The following is a 22,721-nucleotide window of genomic DNA, read 5'->3' on the forward strand; positions in this document are numbered from 1 at the left end:
ACCGTTTAATAATTAAGAAGATATTTTATGAAGACAGTCCACTTCGTGTATACAGACAGGAGCCATCTTTGGAAAACAGTCTCGACTAATCAAACCACGAACGCCATTCATACAGTTCAGCTCACTTAGCACGTCGTTCGTGGTTTGACTAGTCGAGACTGTTTTCCAAAGAAGGCTCCTTTATTTGCATATTATCTGAGACCCGGATTTTCTATTTTCACACAGAAAACCGGTACGGTAGTGGCATTTAAACCAGTATTACTGGTATTACAGTGCACCACCCCTGTCCTTAAGTATTTATATAAATTATGTAATCCGTATTTTTGTATAGCTTTAATTTTTACATTCTGTATCCTGCATTTCTGTTAAGTCCTGGCATTCCTTGTGTGCTTGAACAAACTAATCACTTTTTTAGACTTTATGAGCAATCAAGCTGTTCACAGAAATCTCCAGTTTCTCCTGATTGGATGTTCTGTAAAGCTTGCTTCTGTAATAATAATAACAGTAAGGGGGCAGGCAGAGGGTCACTTACTGTAACAACAGAAATTCATAACTCAATTCACCCGGACTGAACTTTGATCTACGCTAGTGTGATGTTGTCTTTTCTCTTTGACCCGGGGGAGACATTACCCAAGCCTCGCAACGATAAGCAGAATGAAACGCAATGATAAAAGCATCTGCAATGAAAGAATGTGCGCGGGCTTCTCTTACACATGAACACGAAGTACGATAAAAGGTCACTAGGTTTCCAGGACTGACAACAGGGACTTCCGTCTGCACCTTGAACTCAGATCGCCCTTTCATAGCGGATCACAACTACCTGAAAGGATCTGCTGACATGATGAGACTGGTCAAAGGTGATGCATTTTAATAGTGGCAGTCGTCATGTGCATTACTCATGTGAAGACTACATAATCACAAAGTTTTCATGAGTCAAGACACACACTTTCATAAAAGCACATATCTAATCAATCCAATATGTCATGACTCATGACTAAACGGATTAGAAACTAGTATAAACACTATGAAACTATGATAACAGTAGAATAAATGCTTAGCTCAAGCTGATTTAACCGCTATTGCCAAGCCAAACACAGTTTACTAAGACTATATTTGAAAGTTTCAGTATAACTTTGTTCATCAATATTTCATTGGATAGGAATCAGGTACTGCAAGTATTACGCAGGCGTAGTCCAACTAAAGACTGAAAAACGAAATGTCAGTTTGTCAAGCCATTTTTTTTTTTTTTTTTAAATGTTCTGATTTCATTCATCAATATATATTTTTTATTTTTCAACTAGAGAGTGACCACAGTATGTATGAACACAGTAAGTGGCCCCTAACATGCTACTGTATCATTCAAAGGTTTTTGGGGTGAGAAATTGAATTATTTTAAATTGTTAAAAATCATTATTATTAAAAAGTTTACAATTTAATACCCACTTTAATGGAAGGCTATTCGGAGATCTACTGGTTTAAGAAATCATGTAAAACATCAGGATGGTCTTATTAAAGTCACCTTCCTCACATTCTATCAGATGCTTTAGTTACACAGTAGTTACATATTAAAGACACGTAATAGAAAGTGTGGCCAATTAGCTTATCAGTTAACGGTGATTTACACCCTTTGAGATGAAGGGCCAATAGATAACTGACACACTTATGGTAAGAGAGATACGTTTTGTGTTCACTAGTAGCTCTCTTGCACATGAATGACAGAGTTTTATCTTTCACATTTGTGGGGCCCTATGATTTTCACAATGCAGAAAACAGACGTAATCACGTAATCCAGTCATAATCATGGCATTTACAGTATGAGGCGGAATATCGCATAATTAGGCCATTTTCGGATGCATAAATCCAAAGCAGGGCTGTCGAATGAACCAAATCTCGATGTGGACTAGTGTCTGTGAACATTAAACTGCAAAAAGACTGCTATTGTTATCTGAAGTCTGCATGTTCTGCGTATCTCAGTTTCGTCTACTACACATAATGAAGCAGAATGATCTGCTGTCTCAATATATCTCCAGAGCAGAGTCACTTCATTAAAATTTCATTACACTTCATTAAAACTGTCGTCAGATACACACAGAAACTCAAGTGTCTTCACCACAATAAACACGTCAAAATAAAAGTTTGGTTTAACTTAATGATGTACTACAGTAGAATGTACTTCTCAAAGTAATAATAAATAAATCTTTATTTAAGGAATTGCACACTTTTTTAACATGTTTTTTACATTTATCAGCAAACCTCTGTCGTGCAGAACTTTGTTTGCCAAAAAAATAAAATAAAGAATTGTTACATGTTCATTTGATTACATTTTAGCAGATTAATGTTTTTGATTTTAACGCCGTTTTTGCTAATAAATTGGTATTAAATTATAAATCCAGAAAATGTAAAACATTTATGGGGCCTTATTGTTGTAAGAAAAGGTTAATAAATTATTACAAGTTTCAAGAACTCAATTTATTTGATTAACAAATGATTAAGAAAATTGAAACCATTAAAATGGAATTGAGGAAAAAATAAAACGGATTTCATGGCGCCTTAAAAATTAAATATATATATATTTTTAATACAATTGAACAATTTATTAAAAGTTTAAGATTCATTATTTAAACATGCTTTCTGATTACTAAATATTTAATTATTTTATTTAACCATTAAAACGGTATCCAGAAAAATATAAACCGGAAAAAGAAAAAAAGAATTACGAAAAATCTCAATAGAAAAATAAATCCAAAAATTTATTTAACATTACAATTGAATGGAATTGAATTTGAATAATTAAAAAAAATATATATATATAAAATTGGGGGGAAATTATATATATATATATATATATATATATATATATATATATATATATATATATATATATATATATATATATATATATATATATATATATATATATATATATATATATATAATTGGGGGTAAATTATGTTTAGGGTCCTGCACATATTTCCGAAACACTGAAGAAGCATGGAGCTAATATAAACTCACCAGTATAAGCGTTCTGGATGGGGAAGGTGACCACGGGCTGCGGCTGCGGTGAGCTGAAGAGGACCTGCTGGGTAACGCCGAACACCGGGCTCTTCCCGGCCGGGGGGGACGGCTGGAGGCCGGGAGATGGAGCGGGCTGAGCTTTGGGCTGCGTGGTCTGCAGTGTCCCGGGGTTGGCAGGGGTGGAGCTCACCTGTGCCAGAGGAGACTGCTGGAAAGTGGGAGGGAGGAACACCTTGTCCGGGACGGAGGCGCTGCGGGTGATGGGGGGGCCCAGCAGGGCGTCCAGGTGCGGGCTGCTGCTGAGGATGGAGGAGGTGTTGGTGGGCGTAGAGGAGGCGGGTGGAGGAGAGGAAGGGCTGGAGAGAGGGGGGGCTGCGGGACCAGGAAACGAAGTGTGATCGAACAGACCCACAAACTCCATGTCCTGGTTGTTGATAAGCTGGAGCATATCTGTTGAAACATGGAAATAGACGGACACAGTGAGCAACAGGGGCGTCCTTAGGGGGCTTTAGAGGGCCTTGTGGTGAACGGACCAACCACAAACCCCCAATTTCAAAGCGACTGAGATCTGTGGATCCACAGAGCACACACAGTGACTCTTCCACCTAAGCCATGGCTGGCTTTCACTCAGTTGTAGGATGGAGACGGTGATCTGACTGCAGAGTGACCCATTACAGAGTTACATCATTCAGTGCGACTCCTCTCGCACAGAACCGGTCAAGATCCTGCGCTTCACAATGAATAAAACACACACATGAGAGGAAATCATGTCTAAACTATTAATTATGAACCTCAAAAACAGTCAAAATATCGATAATTAATAGCCTAATAATAGTAGGTGACCATTTATCGGGATTATGCCAGCATAATGACATGTTAATGATCCTGAATTATCTTGATTTTAAATAGGCGATTTACTTTAGACACACACCCTAAAGGCCTGTTCACACCGGGACGAATTTCGCGCGCGTTATTCGCCGACGTTTAACGCCTCGTGACTAAACAAAGGGCGCCAATGTGAGTGTTCACACCAACGCGTAAAACGCCACGCGTAAAAGCGTCATTTTTTTAAAAACGCCTCGGGTTCGTTTTTTTGGTTTGACGCGCCGCGTCAAAAACTATCCGACCAATGAGATTGGCGCTTTTGCTCACGTGTCTGGAGCTTCTGAAGTTACAGTAAAACACAACTTGGGGGCGCTCAAACACAAAACGGTCTTGCCGAGCACACATACGTAATGGCGAAGAAGATATACAGCGTCTACACTCTGCCGGGAAGAAATAAGACGAGGAAGATGTAAGGCTAGATGAGTAGAGCTGCTGGTCTTGTTGGTGTCTTTATAAAGAGACACCAACGACAATAAAGAACCATATAACAAACGCGACAAACTTGCTCTCTTCTTCTGAGTGACAAGCGAGTGTCAGAAGCGTAGTTGCGCAGCGCCACTTTGTGGACCGGGGTATTTCTGTTTTACATTAAGCGCCATCTAATGTCAGGGAATGAATTTGCGTGTTCACTCGGCTCATCGTCAGCGAAAATCGCTTGGGTGTGAACACAAAAAACGCGTTGAAAAACGCTGACGAATAACGCGAGCCGATATTCGTCCCGGTGTGTACAGGCCTTAAAAGGCACAAATTAATTCAACATCTTGAAATGAAAGGGGTTTTGTACATTATAGTTTGTTATTATCGGAACAAAGCATTATTATTATCATCATCATCATCACATTTTAATTAAACAACACATACTTATTTGGATCTGAGAGAAATAAATAAAAAGTATTTTATGCACAAATATATAATTGAATATATTATTCATGTTATTATTTTCTTAAATCATTATATTTTTTTAAATAACTAATTCATTGAAAAATATTGGGATATGAGAAAGAAATGAAAATAATGAGAGGAAAAGCAGTACAATTATTGTTATTAGATTATAAAATAATACATTATTATTGGGATCTGAAATAAGGAAAAAAAATGCACAAATATTCATGTTATTATTTTTTATTAATCAGAGTAGAATTATGTTTCAAATAAATAATATATTACAAATATTGGGATCTGAGATGTAGGAATACAAATAATCAGATTATAATCAGTATAATAATAATTATTATTATTAGATTATAAAAATAACACATTATTATTGGGATATGAAATAAGGAAATAAAAAGTATTTTATGCACAAATATTATATTTTTTATAATATACTTTTTTTTTAAATCAGAGAATAATAATTTAATTTAATAAATAATACATGAATAATATTGGGAACTGAGATAAAGAAAACAGAATCAGAGTATCTTTATAATAATAATAATTATAAAACAAAACGTTCATATAATTGGGATCTGAAATAAGGAAATAAAAAGTATTTTATGCACAAATATCACATACAATTGAATATTTTATGCATGATATTATTTTCTTAAATCAGAGTATAACCAGTATAACAACAATATGACTCATTCAATAATAACCATAATAAAGTTAGTGATGTTACTCTGCTGGAGAGTCAATGTAAAAAAAAAACTGAAGTGGTCAAAAGTGGTGTTTTCCATGCATGTGACCCCATATAACACTAGCCTCCATCAGTGAGCACAGGCATGGCGGCGGCCGGTGTGTTTGTATGAGGTGATCGCGCTCGACCAATCAGAGGCCCGGAAAGCGCCTCGCGCTAGAGGTTACTATCGGGCACTGTCCGCTTCAGCAGCGGGGTTTACTTTCGGTCAGACAACTACACTTCACTGTGAGTGGACCATTTGACCATTACAAAGGTGAATTACTAAAGCGTCTAATAACGCAAAGGACATACATGTAAATAAATACACAATTTCAGATATATTCAAATTGTGTCTAAATATGTTTAAATGCTTTTCGGTATGTGATACAGGACTGATGGCGTTTTTATATATATATATATATATATATGTGTGTGTGTGTGTGTGTGTAAAATATTTTTTTATTTTTTATTTTAAATATTCTAGTTCTCAGAGAAGTGTGTTGGAAGGGAATGGCCGATTGTAACCTCGTGCAACGTCACCAGTCCAGGATGGAGGGGGCGGGGCTTCTCACACTGCAACTTCTAATGAAACGCCCACAATATAATGACACCCTGTATTTTAGTCTCATTTTAATCAGATTTAACATACAATGCGTGCAAATAAGGGACCCATAGATGTGATATAGATGTGTTCTCCAAGCAGAAAAGTAACACACGCCCAGCTTCACTGACACCACCTGATCAGATGTGCTCAGTATGTTTAAAAGACGACACAACAAAACAAGCATCCTATATGACGACAAAGTGCAGATGTAATAGCTCATTTATTACAGATGTTTGTTTTTCCACTTGTATCGTTATTTTAAACACGTGTATGCGTCTGACAGCACCATCGATCAATGTTAATGTGTGTCTGCAAACACATGATTCACTTCGTCCAACCATATAACCTGCCAAACAGCACTGCAAGTGTAAACAAGCGGGCTCTTACCATCAATGTCGCTGAGCAGAGCCGAGTCAATATCACTCGGATCATGTAAAGACATACTGGAGTCCAAGGTTTCCAGCGACGGGTCGTCAAAAGACAGATTCATTGTCCTCGAATGCTCTTTCAAGCTGGCTTCAGAAGATTAAATCACTCACTCACACAACAAGCGGTATTCCATGGAAACTAGGAACTTCTTGCACTCATCGAGCAGGCAAATATGCCGGGGCATTTGTTGGCGTAGTTTTCGTAGGACACGTCCACTTGGTTTTCGACTAACTCAACTTTCTGGCTGATTCTGTCCACTACCTGCTCGCGTTCGTTTCCATACTGCCGCACAAGGCAAAGTTGACTTAAGAGTTTGCTTTGCACATTAGCATGCTAGCAGCGAGAGCCAGACGGCTGTGGGTGATTGACACGCCCCTCGACCAATCAGAACTCGCTCCTTTAGTTGACGAGTCTCCTTCACATGGCCTGCATTGAAATAAAACTGTCAAAAAAGTCACTTATTTGAGATTTACTTTTTACTGTATTTTTTATTTATTTAAGATAGAGTAGCGTTTGGATTATTATGATGTATCATTGTTGTTTTTACTTGTATTATTGTTATAGTATTATTGTATGTTATTTATATAAATGTGTCAAAGCTATTTAAACACGTTCATAATTATTTTCGACCTGTCCAGTTATTACGCTGAGAGTCAATATGAGTTAAAAGAGAATAGGAAATCGATATATTTTTTACTATAAAGTGCTGAATATACACCCCCGTTTTTGTTTACAAAATCTCACTCGGCAACTGCATGGTCTGAGCTTCAGTGGGCTTGTCTCAGTCAGCCAATCAGAGTTGAGCAGAGGTGGGCACTAGGACATCAGGTTAGTCTGAGCCGCAGTGATGACTCCGCCTGTAGAACCAGAGAAACCAACCAATTGGGAGTCAGAAAGCGAGTGGGGTGATATGACGTCACTCATGTGGCTCCGTGATTACATCATGTATTTCTCGTAGAATAAGGATAACATATATATATATATTATATATATATATATATATATGAACGGGGATTAATATGAAAAGCTGAAATAAAAACGAAGCTTTTATTGAAAGAAACAAACTAAAAATATCTTTATAAACAAATTAAATAAATCCAATATAAGAACAATTGATGCTATCCACTCGAAAAAATGAATATAAATACATAAATTGGTCAAGATATGAAGCAGGATGGATTGATAGTGTTTACAAAGTTAAGTCATTCTATATGTCAGTGAACTCACACACATAGATAACAACAAACAGAAGTGAAGTGGGTCAATGACCGGGAGTTACACCAGAGACTGACTGCAGGAAAACGGCTGAAACCAAGGAGCTTGAAGTTGAACATACGTGTAGTTATTATTATGGCATGTTCGTGAGGTGCATGTCTGCCTGTTAAAGACACACACACTCACACAAAGAGTCCTGAGGCTTCAGTCATTTCTCCATGGAGGTCTTCAGCAGCTGTCCAAAATGGCTAAACACTAAGTGCACTTACCACAAATTACTGGTCAGGAAATTAGCAAAAATTAAGCGAATGCACTTTGCCGTCTCAGAAAAACATCAAAGACAGAGGGACGTTTTTGGAATAATATGGGAAGTTGTGTGTGGAGTTATGAATCACAAAGTGCATGCATGGTGACGCTCCAGAGCGATGTCTCATTATAACATGCTGATTTGGTGCTAAGGAAACATTTATGATTATTATTAATGTATGTTAAACACGTTCACGTTGCTTCATATTTTTGTGGAAACTGTAATTTTTTTTCTTTTTTTCCAGGATTCTATGATGAATGGAAAGGTCAAAAGAACAGCATTTATTATAAATATAACTTTTTAGTAATATTTAATAATTTAATTATGGTCTTTTTTATCAATTTAATGTGGATGTGCTAAATAAAAGTATTAATTTCTTTTATCTTTTTCTTCTTTTTTAAAAAAATCTTACTTAACCCAAACTTTTGAATGGCACTGTATCATGATTTACACACACACACACACACACACACACACACACACGAGTGATTTCTGAAGGATCATTTGACACTAAAGACTGGAGTAATGATGCTGAAAATTCAGTTTTGATCACAGGAATAAATTACACTTTAACATATATTCACATAGAAGTTTATTTGAATTGTAATAATATTTCACAGTATTAAATGTTTACTGTATTTTTGATCAAATAAATGCAGCCTTGGTGATATCGAGACTTCTTTCAAAAGCATTAAAAAAACCTTAATGTTTTCAAACGTTTGACCAGTAGTGTGTGTGTGTGTGTGTGTGTGTGTGTGTGTATATATATATATATATATATATATATATATATATATATATTATTTTTATTTTTTGAGAGAGAGAGAGAGAGAGGATTTAAGTTTGTCATCTTACCCCAATATAACCATTGACAATGTGTCATTTTTATTTGTGATCTAATTATCATGTTATATTTTTATTAGAATAAAATTAGAAATCTGAATAGACATTGAACGTTTTTATTTGTTTTCAAATGTACTTAACTGCAACAAATATAATAATAAAACAATAAAATGTCATTTTCACAACTTCATGCCAACTACTTTTTCCATTTATCAGTTTTAAAATGTATAGTTTGACATGTTGACCTCGTGGAAGCGGCCGAAAAGCTCAACTGACAGTAAGACTGAACAATGTATTTTGCTGTAAAAAAAATAAATAAATAGTTAAATGTACTTTTTTTTCAAAGCTCACCTTACAATGATGGAAGATTTATTAGATCTGCTCGTTAAAATGAATCACGCAGGGAAATGTTTGCATTAAGCAAATGAATCACTTTAATAAAATAGTTTGGATTAAACAATAAATCTGACAATAGGAAACTTCATTACATGTCATTATTCTAAAATACATTTGAGACATTATGAGGTAAATAATCAAAAGAGTTAAGACTTTTAATGTCACACGATGGCAACACTCATCGAAGCAGTAAATCCAAATAATGATGAAAGCAGAGCTCTTCAGAACAAGCAGATATTACACTTTCAGAAGTCAGAAATCAAAAATAGATATCGCAGATTAACGTCAATTAATGCTGTTCATAGCTATATCTCGAATGGCCTTGGTTAAGAAACGCATCGCCATTATTGACTTTGCTCTGAACATGCTGCGATTTCCTTTCAATCAGAGCCAGTGACTTACACCTTCAATTCAAGTAAAGCACATACACACTCCTCCAGTGTTTCACACATTTAACTGCTGATTCGACAGATTTAGGGCAAACGGTGGATTGTTTGCAACAGGTTTCGATTAACAAAGTTCAAGCTCTTGCTCTTTAACATTTGAGGTCTTTGACTGTGAAACGCATCTAGCTGCAGTTAACTTTACATAAACATATAAGACTGAAAGTGCACATCTTCCTTCAAACATTAACCTCACTCCGACATGTAGCACGATTAAAACTGTACGGTACAGCTGTTAGCGACTGGAATGGAGAGGAAATCGCGTGGAAAATCTTTCATGACGACACACACACACACACACAAAAAAAGAGGGATGCAATTAAAGGTGCACTATGTAACTTTTGGCCCTCTAGTGGTTAAAAAACAAAACTGCACGCATTTTGCGGAAGAAAATTGTTTGGGTTGTGCTTTGGCTCTGCGTGACTGTGCGGATGAAATGACGCTTCACAATAGATGATGCTTTATAATGAACTCTGTTAAAGAGCTACATAAGCTACTTTATTTGTTCAATAAAATAAATTACTCCACTGTTGAGTAATAAAAACGCCATATCCGCGTCGCTTTACGACATTTCAAACGCCTCAGTTCTCGCCATCTCTGAAAAGCCGAGCCGATGTTGATTCTTGTTTTATTTATTACGAGCTCTTATGTCGCGTTCTTTTCGCAAGCAATGTACGCAATTTCACACGAAATCCATCCCACTAGGTCTAAAATATAAACACTTGCTTACAATAGTGAATCAGGATAAGACAAAAACACATTTTGATAGAATGATTGATGATGTATTGTCAATTTTGCTAATGTCAAAAAAGAAAAGAAAAAAAAAGTTACATAATGTACCTTTAAAGGGATACTCCACTTTTTTTGGGAAATAGGCTCATTTTACAACTCCCCCAGAGTTTTACCGTTTTTGAATCCATTCAGCCGATCTCCAGTTCTGGCGGTACCACTTTTAGCATAGCTTAGCATACATCATCGAAGTGGACAAGACCATTAGCATTTCTAAAAAAAAAAAAAAATGACCGAAGAGTTTCGATATTTTTCCTATTTAAACATTCCTGCGTAGTAATCAAGAAACTTCACTGCCGTACCATGAGTGCAGCAGGCGTAATGATATGACGCAGCGCCTGAAAATAGTTCCGTTGTGTTGAAGGTGGCCTATTTTCAGGCGCTGCGTCATATCATTACGCCTGCTTTTGAATCTGAATGGATTCAAAAATGGTAAAACTCAACATTTTAACTCTGGGGGAGTTGTAAAATGAGCCTATTTCCAAAAAAGTGGAGTATCCTTTTAAACATTTACACCAAGTTAATACAAACCATTAGTACTATACACACACTTTCCTACTGTATATACACATTTATGTATACGTATGGATACATATTTTACAAAAGCCATTAGGCGAATATAATTCTTGGTTAGGTCTAGCAAAGCAGAAAGCGAGACTTTCATTCATCTTTACTGCCGAATGTGCGGATTTTTCCTTATAGGAATCAATCAGGAATCTGACAATAAAAAAAAAGGATGCAGTAAGTGGGTGGATCTCATGAAGAAATGTGTGTCATATTTCACCCCAAGACAAAAGAAAATTGTGTAAAGCAAATGAAGTTTGACATTTACTGCGAGGTAAACGTGAAGACTCTTATTTTGTTGCTAAAATACTTTGTTTGAACATGTAGAGTCAACTGTAAGTACGCTAGAATTAACAATAAATTCATTTTAGTTGGTTAATTGCTCTGAAAAGTGTAAACACTGCTGGTCGTGTAAACACATTTTACAGTTAGGTAAGTTTCTTATGCTAATCAAGGTGATCAAAAATACAGTTAAAATAGTGAAATATTATTACAATTTAAAAGAACCGTTTTCTATGTGAATATATATTAAAATGTAATTTATTCCTGTGATCAAAGCTGAGTTTTCAGCATCATTACTCCAGTCTTCAGTGTCACATGATTCTTCAGAAATCACTCTAATATGATGATTTGATGCTCAAGAAATATGTATTATTATTATCAATGTTGAAAACGTATTTTCTTTTGATTTTGGGGTGAAATGTGACCCACACCTTTCTTGATTTAAATTATTAATTTTTTTTTTAAATGAGCCTGTTCCAGGAAATCATATATCATAATCAAAATTAAGATGCATATGTTTTTGTATCACTGTAGACACCTGGGGCCTCATGTATAAAACTTTCTGTAGATTTCATCCTAAAAGTGTGCGTACGCGCAAAATTCCCTTTATAAAACCCAATAAGCGGAAGATTATGCGTACATGCGTCTCCACCCCGAAATAACCATATAAGGAGCTTACACTATACATATCCTCATCTGCATATCATTTCCATATGAATATTCCCGTCCACCTGATACCATGTTTAACGGTAAGACATAAAGAAAATATTAGATACGGACTATAAATGCCATTATAGATGCAATCAAATTGGTATAAAATACTTTTTAATTTCTATTGAAATTAATATAAAAATATTGCAACTTCTGGATAATGATTTCATGACTGCGTAACTCATGGCATATTTAACCTAAATGTCTATATCAAAATAAAAACTTAAAAAAAAAAAATCATTCTGTTTACTTTATTAATTCACTAGCACCAGTAAAAGAGTGTGCAGTGTCCCTACACATATTTACGGCTAGTTTATTAGTTTTTTTAATCCCGTGCAGGTGGAAAATTGCGTACACGCATTTCAATGCCTTTTTTGTGCGTACGTATGTGCGCAACGTTTATACATCAGGCCCCAGATCTACACAGAGCCCCGCACATGACACGCAGACACAAATATATTTATATATTAGGGCTGTCAAATGATTAATCGCGATTAATCACATCCAAAATAAAAGTTTTTTTTACATAATATATGTGGGTGCACTGTGTCTAATTATTTTGTATATATAAATACACACACATGCATGTATATTTAAGAAAAAAATATTATTTATATATAAAATATTTATATTTATATATAATATAAATTATATATAAATCTATACAGTATATACATGAAAATATTTCTTAAATATATACAAGTATGTGTGTGTATTTATATATAAAAAATAATTATACACAGTGCACCCACATATATTATGTAAAAAAAAAAAATATTTTGGATGTGATTAATCGCGATTAATCATTTGACAGCCCTAATATATATATATATATATATATATATATATATATATATATATATATATATATATATATATATATATATATATATCATGGCCTTGAATGAAGAATTCATTCCCACGATTTACTAAATTCGTTCCCTCGTTTTTTATTTGAACTAAAACAAGGAAAGATAAATTTTACACCGCGGCCACAATTTAGTAAATCGCGGGACCAAATTATTATATCTTGCGAACAATTTAGTTAAAACGAGGGAAGGAATTTATAAAACGTGCCGACATATTAGTAAGTCATGGGAACGAATTGTTAATTAATGTCCACGATATACAATTTCCTTTTTGCTTAATCATGTGCGGGGCTCTGTAGATCTACCCTTTAAAATGCCCTCAAAGATAACGGCTTAGACAACCTCAACTGGAGTCGACGTATTTGAGCAAAAACCTTAATCGATGGAAATCAAGCTTATTCTTCTGTCTTTGGTAATCTGCACGTGATGATTACGAGAACGTGGCCATTATCCTTCACCAGACCCTCATAAGCACGAGTCGTCTCTCCTACGCCTGACTGAGATATGATGTGTTCCTGCTCTATTTACCACGGGGACAGATTGAGTCCCAATCCACAGTTGACTCAGCCCTACACAAGAACGGATGCACCACACGAAACCTCAACCTCACCGGAATGGCGATCTTTAAGACCATTGGTTCATTTCTGAACAATAAATACGAAACCAGACAGCTCTATCCGACTGCACATCTGTCATTCGAAAAGAAGGAGCTCTCTAAAGAGACTTATTCCGGCGGCTACATGTCGGCTTAAGCCATCGCTTGATCGCGCCGTTCAGCTTAAAGGTTGTGGTTAAAGCAGTACTGAAGCAGGATTCTCACAGTGCTCTATCAGAAGGGGGATGTTAGACCGAAGTCTTGCCGCCGCAGAACATCGGTAGGTGTGTTAGAGATCAGCAAGCGTTTGGAAGTTGGAGGGAATATGGTTGCGGTCGCTGGGCTGAACCGTCAGTTCTACAAGGCAAAGAGATTGTCCTCCGTCTGCTCGGTCTTCTTGCGGCTGCTGCTGGGTGCGCTGACGGGAGGCCTGGTCTCTACACCAGCGGCCAGAGGTGAAGCCTTGTCCGCGGCTTTCGCCCGCTCCGCTAAGAACTTGTCGAACTCTGAAGAGACACCAGGAGAACAACGGATGCCTTTAAAGGGATCGTTCACCCAAAACTGAAAATACTGTCATACCCTCGTGTTGTTTCAAACCCATAAAACTTTCGTTCATCTTCAAAACACAAATCTTTTTGATGAAATCTGAGAGATTTCTGTCCCTCCATTGACAGCCTATGCAACTACCATAGATATAAACACTAGATGTCGCCTTGGCTACGGCAGTTCATTGGAACGAATGCGTCAATAGAGCCGCCATCTTGAAACAGGGGAACCCCTCATCAGCGTCAATGTAGGAAAAGGTCTAACGGAAATAAAATCACCATTAATCGTCATGAATGCGATTTTCTAGCTGTTTTGGTTCGTTCCAACGGTCAGACATGTATTTATTATAGAGTCCAGAGAAATTAAAAAAAAATTACAAAATTTCACAATCTTGCTGTCTGGTTTTTAGATTTCGTTAGTGTAAACATCCATACGCAGCACAAAAGTCCAGCATCATTCATGAATTCAGCGTTACCTAGCTACTTCCTATGACAAGACCCCTGTTCCAAGATGGCGGCGGTTTTGAAGCATGTTTAGAACCCCAAGGCGACATCTAGTGTTTATATCTATGTGCAACTACCACTTTGACGCTTCAAAAAGTTCATAAAGGGATCGTGAACGGTTTTGTCCAAATTTTCTGGAGAGACGTAATCGCTTTATATGATAAAAAGATTTAATTTAGTCTTTTATTCACATATAAACATTGATCAAAATGGCGTCAAAGTGGTAGTTGCGTAGGCTGTCAATGGACGGGCAGACATATCTCCGATTTCATTAAAGGGTTAGTTCACCCAAAAATGAAAATTAAGTCATTAATTACTCACCCTCATGCTGTACCAACCCCGTAAGACCTTCGTTTATCTTCGGAACACAAATTAAGATATTTTTGATTAAATCTGAGAGGTGGATCACTCCTCCATAGGCTTCCTAAGGGAGTGAAACTTGACGGCCCAGAAAGTCATTGAAGAAAATGTTTAAATATTTCATGTGACTACAGTGGCTCCACTATAAGTTTATCAAGCGACGAGAATACTTTTTGTGCAGAAAAAAACAAAAATTACGCCGAAATTCTTCTTCTACTACACTTCTTCTACTTCCTCTGCTTGTAAGACGCGCGCTGTGTAGTAGAAGAAGAACGTCAGTTCCCGCGCATGCGTCCTGGAAATCTCTGGAAGTCGAATAAAGTCATTATTTTTGTTTTGTTTTCCGCACAAAAAGTATTCTCGTCGCTTGATAAACTTATAGTGGAGCCACTGTAGTCACATTAAATATTTAAACATTTTCTTCAATGACTTTCTGGGCCGTCAAGTTTCACTCCCTTAGGAAGCCTATGTAGCAGTGATCCAGCTCTCAGATTTAATCAAAAATATCTTAATTTGTGTTCCGAAGATGAACGAAGGTCTTACGGGGTTGGTACAGCATGAGGGTGAGTAATTAATGACTTAATTTTCATTTTTGGGTGAACTATCCCTTTAAAAAGATCTTCCATTTGTGTTTTGAAGATGAACGAAAGTCTTACAGGTTTGGAGTGACATGAGGGTGAGTCATTAATGACTTATATTTCCATTTTTGGGTGAACTATCCCTTTAAATGGAACTGTTTATTATCATATTTGATCCATCAGGGTCATAGAGTATGATACAGCGAGAATACGGAGCTCATACTCGTTTTATGCAGACACCCAAACTGAGCAAAAATATGCAATTTGGTGGATTCTTCTACGACCAAAAAGTACGATGAAATCATGATAGATTGTAATGTAAATCAGCGAGACCTTTTGTCTGCTCAGATTGTGTGATTTTGCCTCATAAATTCTCGTTGTGTCGCGGACAAGAAACACGTCAGATTACGCGTTGCTTCCCGACCAATCATAGCTTGCCATCTTTAGGCGAGAAGGCGGAATTAGTGACTGACTTCACAAGAGTGTAAACAAACAATGGCTACCGAAGTGGTGTGTCTTGTATTAAACATATAATGCAATCCAATATAATGATGATGATTGAGAGATTCAAGAGCCTGATGGATCATTTTTGATAATCACATTTTAACAAGATTTATAAATATATTGCTTCAGTCCAGTAAGTGTTCATCATGAAATAGTACTAACAAAATTAAAGGTATTCTTACGTTTACATTATACAAATCAGTAAAGATTTCACATCAAAAAGTGAACACACACGTGAACCACGACCTGAAGGAGACGTTTTACTATGATACTAAAAGGCCTTTTACATGCTTAACAATTTTAAGCTATCTATAGCTATGTTTCCATCCACACGTTTTTATCCGCATTAAGTGATATCGAATGAAAAATGCCTTATGGAAACAGTAAAATTCGATTGAATTTCATGAATATCGACTCAAATGAAATACGATCGGTCTCATCGGATTTTATCTTGATCGATATATGCCTTATGCGATAAACGCGGATGGAAACGTGCGATCCATTTTGCCTAGTAAAACTTTGTTCGCAAATGTTGGCTTGAATGTTGTTGCAATTCGGTGAGAAAATGAATGGAAACACCTTAACATGTCTCAAATCAATTCGATATACCAATTTGATCGCAAAACAGCATGTGACGCCATTACGCACAGGTTCTTATACGCTTTAAAGCCGTTTGATGGAAACACACTTTCACCAGCTTTATTCGCATGAGGTTTTTTACCGAACTTCAGATAATTTGATAGACAAGTGGATGGAAACATGGCTAATCGCACGACAGAAGGCATGTAGTAGATTGTGTACAACTGGTCAATTTGAAACGGCATTTCCAACACAATTTATGTTTCCGTAATAGAACAAATATATTTCGGAGTGAAACACAAAAGGCTAGACTTTAACAGTTAAAATCCACACATTTAGCTTTTGTATTGTACCTTCACTCGTGACTCCTTCTTCTGCCTCTTCCCCTTTCTGTTTCAGAAAACAACGAGAACAGCATTATTTACACGTCAGACCAGTCACTTTTATCATTTATACACCACATTGTGCCACAAACACAGAATGAACAAGTCGAACAACTACTTACCATTCAGCAATACAACCAGTTCACAACATGACATTATTATAGACAAAGTACATACGTATGCATTTTCCACATTATTTATGACGACAGATCAGTGTTGGGGGAGCAACTGACTGAAAGTAATGACGGCATTCATTAAAATCCATTGTGATAGTAGCTCAGCTGTTTTTTAATAATCTAGCTTTTTCATTAACATGCTAATATTTACAACAAATCAGAAGTGTAATATGACCAAACATTCTCCTATAATGTCCTATTAATAAGAAGATTGGGGAAATCAATGTTATTTATTATGACTTCATTTTAGGTTGAATTATCCCTTTAACTTCTTTAAAAAAAAAAAAAAAAAAAAAAAAAAAAAAAAACTGACCCAAAATTTTAAACATGTGTTCAAGTTTGATTATCAGGATTTTTCCAGCATTTAAAAAATATTTTGGTGCCCATTAATATGAATCTTTGTCCCGCCAAAGATGAATTTGATTAAATGGATTTTTTTTTAATCTTATGTATGTTTTATAGTTATATAGTCTACAGTTATATACTCTTATCTAACAATTACCCAAAGCCAAATGTCCGCTTAAATATCTTCATAGCATTTACTTCTTTTTTAGTAACTTGTAGTATTTCTAACTACCCGCCAATTAAACTAGGCCAATTAAATCAATTATTTGGCCATTTTCGAAACTAGCGATATCAGTTTTGTCAGTAAATGCGATGGTAAATTTAGCTGTTTTAGAACATTTCGAGTTAATATTGTTTACATTTTTTATTTAATTTCTGCAATTCTGTTTGGTAGAATTATGTAGGTTATCAATAAATTGGTATTGGCTATTAAAAAACAAACATTGCTCAGTTGCGTCTCGGAACTAATTCTGAATACCTGTAGTTTTCGTCGAAGTAACTTTCCCAACACTGTTCTATTGACATATATCACATGACATTTATTGACTTCAACAAACCACACAATTATTTGAATATCAGTACAAACACAACACAATAACCAACAGATGAACGAAAGCATCCGTCACCAGTGAACTGCAACATTCAACAGCATCACTCTAATCTGCATCTGAAGACGCTCCGACACCACCAACAACACACGTTCTGGAGCTTTAACTGACATCTTAAATTGGTAATAATTTATCCCTAGTTAATGTTCATTAGTATCATGTGAATGGGTGGTATATGGTAGACTGACAACATGATTGGTGGAAATGAATGATTAGTACTACTGAGGTAGGGAGGGAAAAAAAAATATATCCAAAAATAGAACAAAAAGGACTTGGATAAATGAAAGTGAGTAAGATGACATGGTGTTACCATGGAAACAAAAACAGAGAGAATGAAATCAAGGTAAAGAAGTCTCACCACATCGGCACAGAGCCACTCCTCAATGTCATCCATGACAGAGGACTGCGGTACGGGGATCTATGGAGCAAAGCCACGGACAAACCAAAGACCCCGAAAGCCACGAAAGAACAAAAAAAAAACATCCCGAACAAACAAAAACACAAACAATAAAAATCACCAGAAGGTCTGAGAGGAAAATAACAACAACAGAAAAATGCAATCAATGCCAAAGAGAGCCACGTGCCTCACACACACACACACACACACACGGCTTGCACATAGAGCTGGAGCAACACTGTTTCACATGCTGTGAGAGTGAACAATGAAAGGACGCTGAAGGAAAGATGCAGTGATGTGTGTGTCAGAACGAATGCCTTTCATCCATAGAAATATAGGATTATGATGAAAGAGATGGTTGCTTTTTTTAACATCAGCATCAGAACAGCGGCACAAGGGCTCCCCCTACAGGGCGCTATTTGTTGGACTTTTCGCACATTAGATACTTTATTGCGCAATCAAGCATTACAGCCACAAGACGTTTGCAGTGACATTTCTTCTACTGTATTTGTTGAGATCAAGATTCAGAAACGGATGGTCTTTATTGAAGAGCATTTAAATGGTCCCTATTATGCTATTTTAAATGTTCCTAATTTTGTTTTGAAGGTCTCCTACAATAGGTGCATACAAACAACAACAAAAAAACTTTAATTTTCTAATTATATACATTGCTGCATCACCTCTTTTCTCTCAGTGTCTGAAATGGTTCGATAAAGGATTCAGTCTCTCTAAACCTTTCCTTTCTGAGAGCCCACTCTGTTGTGATTGGTCTACTCTGCTCTGATTGGTCAGATGACCCAGTCTGTTGTGATTGGTCTACTCTGCTCTGATTGGCCAGATGTCCCAGTCAGTTGTGATTGGTTTACTCTGCTCCGATTGGTCAGATGGCTCAGTCTGTTGTGATTGGTCTACTCTGCTCTGATTGGTCAGATGACCCAGTCTGTTGTGATTGGTCTACTCTGCTCTGATTGGTCAGATGGCTCAGTCTGTTGTGATTGGTCTACTCTTCTCTGATTGGTCAGATGGCTCAGTCTGTTGTGATTGGTCTACTCTGCTCTGATTGGTCTGATAGCCCAGTCTGTTGTGATTGGTTTACTCTGCTCTGATTGGTCAGGTGACCCAGTCTGTTGTGATTGGTCTACTCTGCTCTGATTGGCCATATGTCCCAGTCAGTTGTGATTGGTTTACTCTGCTCTGATTGGTCAGGTGACCCAGTCTGTTGTGATTGGTTTACTCGTCTGATTGGTCAGGTGACCCAGTCTGTTGTGATTGGTCTACTCTGCTCTGATTGGCCAGATGTCCCAGTCAGTTGTGATTGGTTTACTCGTCTGATTGGTCAGGTGACCCAGTCTGTTGTGATTGGTCTACTCTGCTCTGATTGGCCAGATTGCCCAGTCTGTTGTGATTGGTTTACTCTGCTTTGATTGGTCAGATGGCTCAGTCTGTTGTGATTGGTCTACTCTGCTCTGATTGGCCAGATGGCCCAGTCTGTTGTGATTGGTCTACTCTGCTGATTGGTCAGATGGCCCAGTCTGTTGTGATTGGTCTACTCTGCTCTGATTGGTCAGATGACCCAGTCTTTTGTGATCGGTCTACTCTGCTCTGATTGGTCTGATGGCCCAGTCTGTTGTGATTGGTCTACTCTGATTGGTCAGATGACCCAGTCTGTTGTGATTGGTCTACTCTGCTCTGATTGGTCAGATGGCCCAGTCTGTTGTGATTGGTCTACTCTGATTGGTCAGATGACCCAGTCTGTTGTGATTGGTCTACTCTGCTCTGATTGGTCAGATGATTCAGTCTGTTGTGATTGGTCTACTCTGCTCTGATTGGTCAGATGGCCCAGTCTGTTGTGATTGCTCTACTCTGCTCTGATTGGTCAGATGGCCCAGTCTGTTGTGATTGCTCTACTCTGCTCTGATTGGTCAGATGGCCCAGTCTGTTGTGATTGCTCTACTCTGCTCTGATTGGTCAGATGGCCCAGTCTGTTGTGATTGGTCTACTCTGATTGGTCAGATGACCCAGTCTGTTGTGATTGGTCTACTCTGCTCTGATTGGTCAGATGACCCAGTCTGTTGTGATTGGTCTACTCTGCTCTGATTGGTCAGATGATTCAGTCTGTTGTGATTGGTCTACTCTGCTCTGATTGGTCAGATGATTCAGTCTGTTGTGATTGGTCTACTCTGCTCTGATTGGTCAGATGGCCCAGTCTGTTGTGATTGGTCTACTCTGCTCTGATTGGTCAGATGGCCCAGTCTGTTGTGATTGCTCTACTCTGCTCTGATTGGTCAGATGGCCCAGTCTGTTGTGATTGGTCTACTCTGATTGGTCAGATGGCCCAGTCTGTTGTGATTGGTCTACTCTGCTCTGATTGGTCAGATGATTCAGTCTGTTGTGATTGGTCTACTCTGCTCTGATTGGTCAGATGGCCCAGTCTGTTGTGATTGGTCTACTCTGCTCTGATTGGTCAGATGACCCAGTCTGTTGTGATTGGTCTACTCTGATTGGTCAGATGACCCAGTCTGTTGTGATTGGTCTACTCTGCTCTGATTGGTCAGATGACCCAGTCTGTTGTGATTGGTCTACTCTGCTCTGATTGGTCAGATGACCCAGTCTGTTGTGATTGGTCTACTCTGATTGATCAGATGACCCAGTCTGTTGTGATTGGTCTACTCTGCTCTGATTGGTCAGATGGCTCAGTCTGTTGTGATTGGTCTACTCTGCTCTGATTGGTCTGATGGCCCAGTCTGTTGTGGTTAGTCTACTCTGCTCTGATTGGTCAGATGGCCCAGTCTGTTGTGATTGGTCTACTCTGCTCTGATTGGTCAGATGGCCCAGTCTGTTGTGATTGCTCTACTCTGCTCTGATTGGTCAGATAGCCCAGTCTGTTGTGATTGGTCTACTCTGATTGGTCAGATGACCCAGTCTGTTGTGATTGGTCTACTCTGCTCTGATTGGTCAGATGATTCAGTCTGTTGTGATTGGTCTACTCTGCTCTGATTGGTCAGATGATTCAGTCTGTTGTGATTGGTCTACTCTGCTCTGATTGGTCAGATGACCCAGTCTGTTGTGATTGGTCTACTCTGCTCTGATTGGTCAGATGATTCAGTCTGTTGTGATTGGTCTACTCTGATTGATCAGATGACCCAGTCTGTTGTGATTGGTCTACTCTGCTCTGATTGGTCAGATGGCTCAGTCTGTTGTGATTGGTCTACTCTGCTCTGATTGGTCTGATAGCCCAGTCTGTTGTGATTGGTCTACTCTGCTCTGATTGGTCTGATGGCCCAGTCTGTTGTGATTGGTCTACTCTGCTCTGATTGGTCTGATAGCCCAGTCTGTTGTGATTGGTCTACTCTGCTCTGATTGGTCTGATAGCCCAGTCTGTTGTGATTGGTCTACTCTGCTCTGATTGGTCTGATAGCCCAGTCTGTTGTGATTGGTCTACTCTGCTCTGATTGGTCAGATGGCTCAGTCTGTTGTGATTGGTCTACTCTGCTCTGATTGGTCTGATAGCCCAGTCTGTTGTGATTGGTCTACTCTGCTCTGATTGGTCTGATGGCCCAGTCTGTTGTGATTAGTCTACCATTTACACCACATGTCAGAAACTAAACTCCCATAACCAAATCTGAAATTCAGCTTTGGATCTTCCTCTGCACTTGCATCACAGTGATACGAACAGTAACGATGGCGTTGGTTTTACCGCATCAGTTCTAGCCTGAGTCCTCATCCTTTGGAAGTGCAGACAGAGTGCATTTTCAGAGCAGAAAACAGCATCTTCTCGACATGTCAACAACACGAACCAAATCTCTTCCAGGCCTCAGCAACAACTGCAGTGTTTGAGGGTCAAAGTAGACGTTGTTCTAGAGCAGCCAATGAAGACCATAGGCTGGCATCATTCAAATGTGTTACAAACCAATGTAGGTTTATTAAGAAAGTAAGACTGAATTACTGATGACTCGTTTCAGGCAGTTCAGAATCGTTTTCTTTTGGGAGACTAACTTTATTTGTTGTGCAGTTTGATCTTTGAAACTTTGCAGATCTTTTACACTCACAAACAGCTATATTACACACTACATGAAAGACAATATCTATAAAATAAAATAAAGCATAATAGGGGCACTTTAAATACTACCAGTCCAAAGTTTGGACACAAATAATAAATTAGTTTTGTGGACAA

General features: G+C 37.7%; 2 protein-coding genes across 5 annotated transcripts in view; both read right to left on the reverse strand.

The window, feature by feature from the left end:
* Positions 1-6,900, reverse strand: part of srebf1 (sterol regulatory element binding transcription factor 1) — a 29,129-nt gene extending 22,229 nt beyond the window's left edge. For both annotated transcript variants that reach the window (XM_056251604.1, XM_056251596.1), the window contains exons 1-2: positions 6,513-6,900; positions 3,013-3,465 (exon numbers count right to left, since the gene is read on the reverse strand). In XM_056251604.1, the coding sequence (XP_056107579.1) occupies positions 3,013-3,465; positions 6,513-6,615 (556 nt within the window). In that variant the 5' untranslated portion in view covers positions 6,616-6,900. The remainder of the gene's footprint in view (positions 1-3,012; positions 3,466-6,512) is intronic.
* Positions 6,901-13,589: 6,689 nt separating this feature from the next.
* Positions 13,590-22,721, reverse strand: part of LOC130085707 (TOM1-like protein 2) — a 49,995-nt gene continuing 40,863 nt past the window's right edge. Inside the window, exons 14-16 of one of the 3 annotated variants that reach the window (XM_056251623.1) lie at positions 18,509-18,568; positions 16,992-17,028; positions 13,590-14,074 (exon numbers count right to left, since the gene is read on the reverse strand). In XM_056251623.1, coding sequence (XP_056107598.1) covers positions 13,926-14,074; positions 16,992-17,028; positions 18,509-18,568 — 246 coding nt within the window. In that variant the 3' untranslated portion in view covers positions 13,590-13,925. The remainder of the gene's footprint in view (positions 14,075-16,991; positions 17,029-18,508; positions 18,569-22,721) is intronic. The other 2 variants (XM_056251630.1, XM_056251639.1) reach the window with 2 other exon arrangements.

The sequence above is a fragment of the Rhinichthys klamathensis genome, unplaced genomic scaffold (genome assembly GCF_029890125.1).
Source record: "Rhinichthys klamathensis goyatoka isolate OS25496 unplaced genomic scaffold, OSU_Roscu_1.1 h1tg000004l_1, whole genome shotgun sequence".
NCBI classification, from domain to species: Eukaryota; Metazoa; Chordata; class Actinopteri; order Cypriniformes; family Leuciscidae; genus Rhinichthys; species Rhinichthys klamathensis.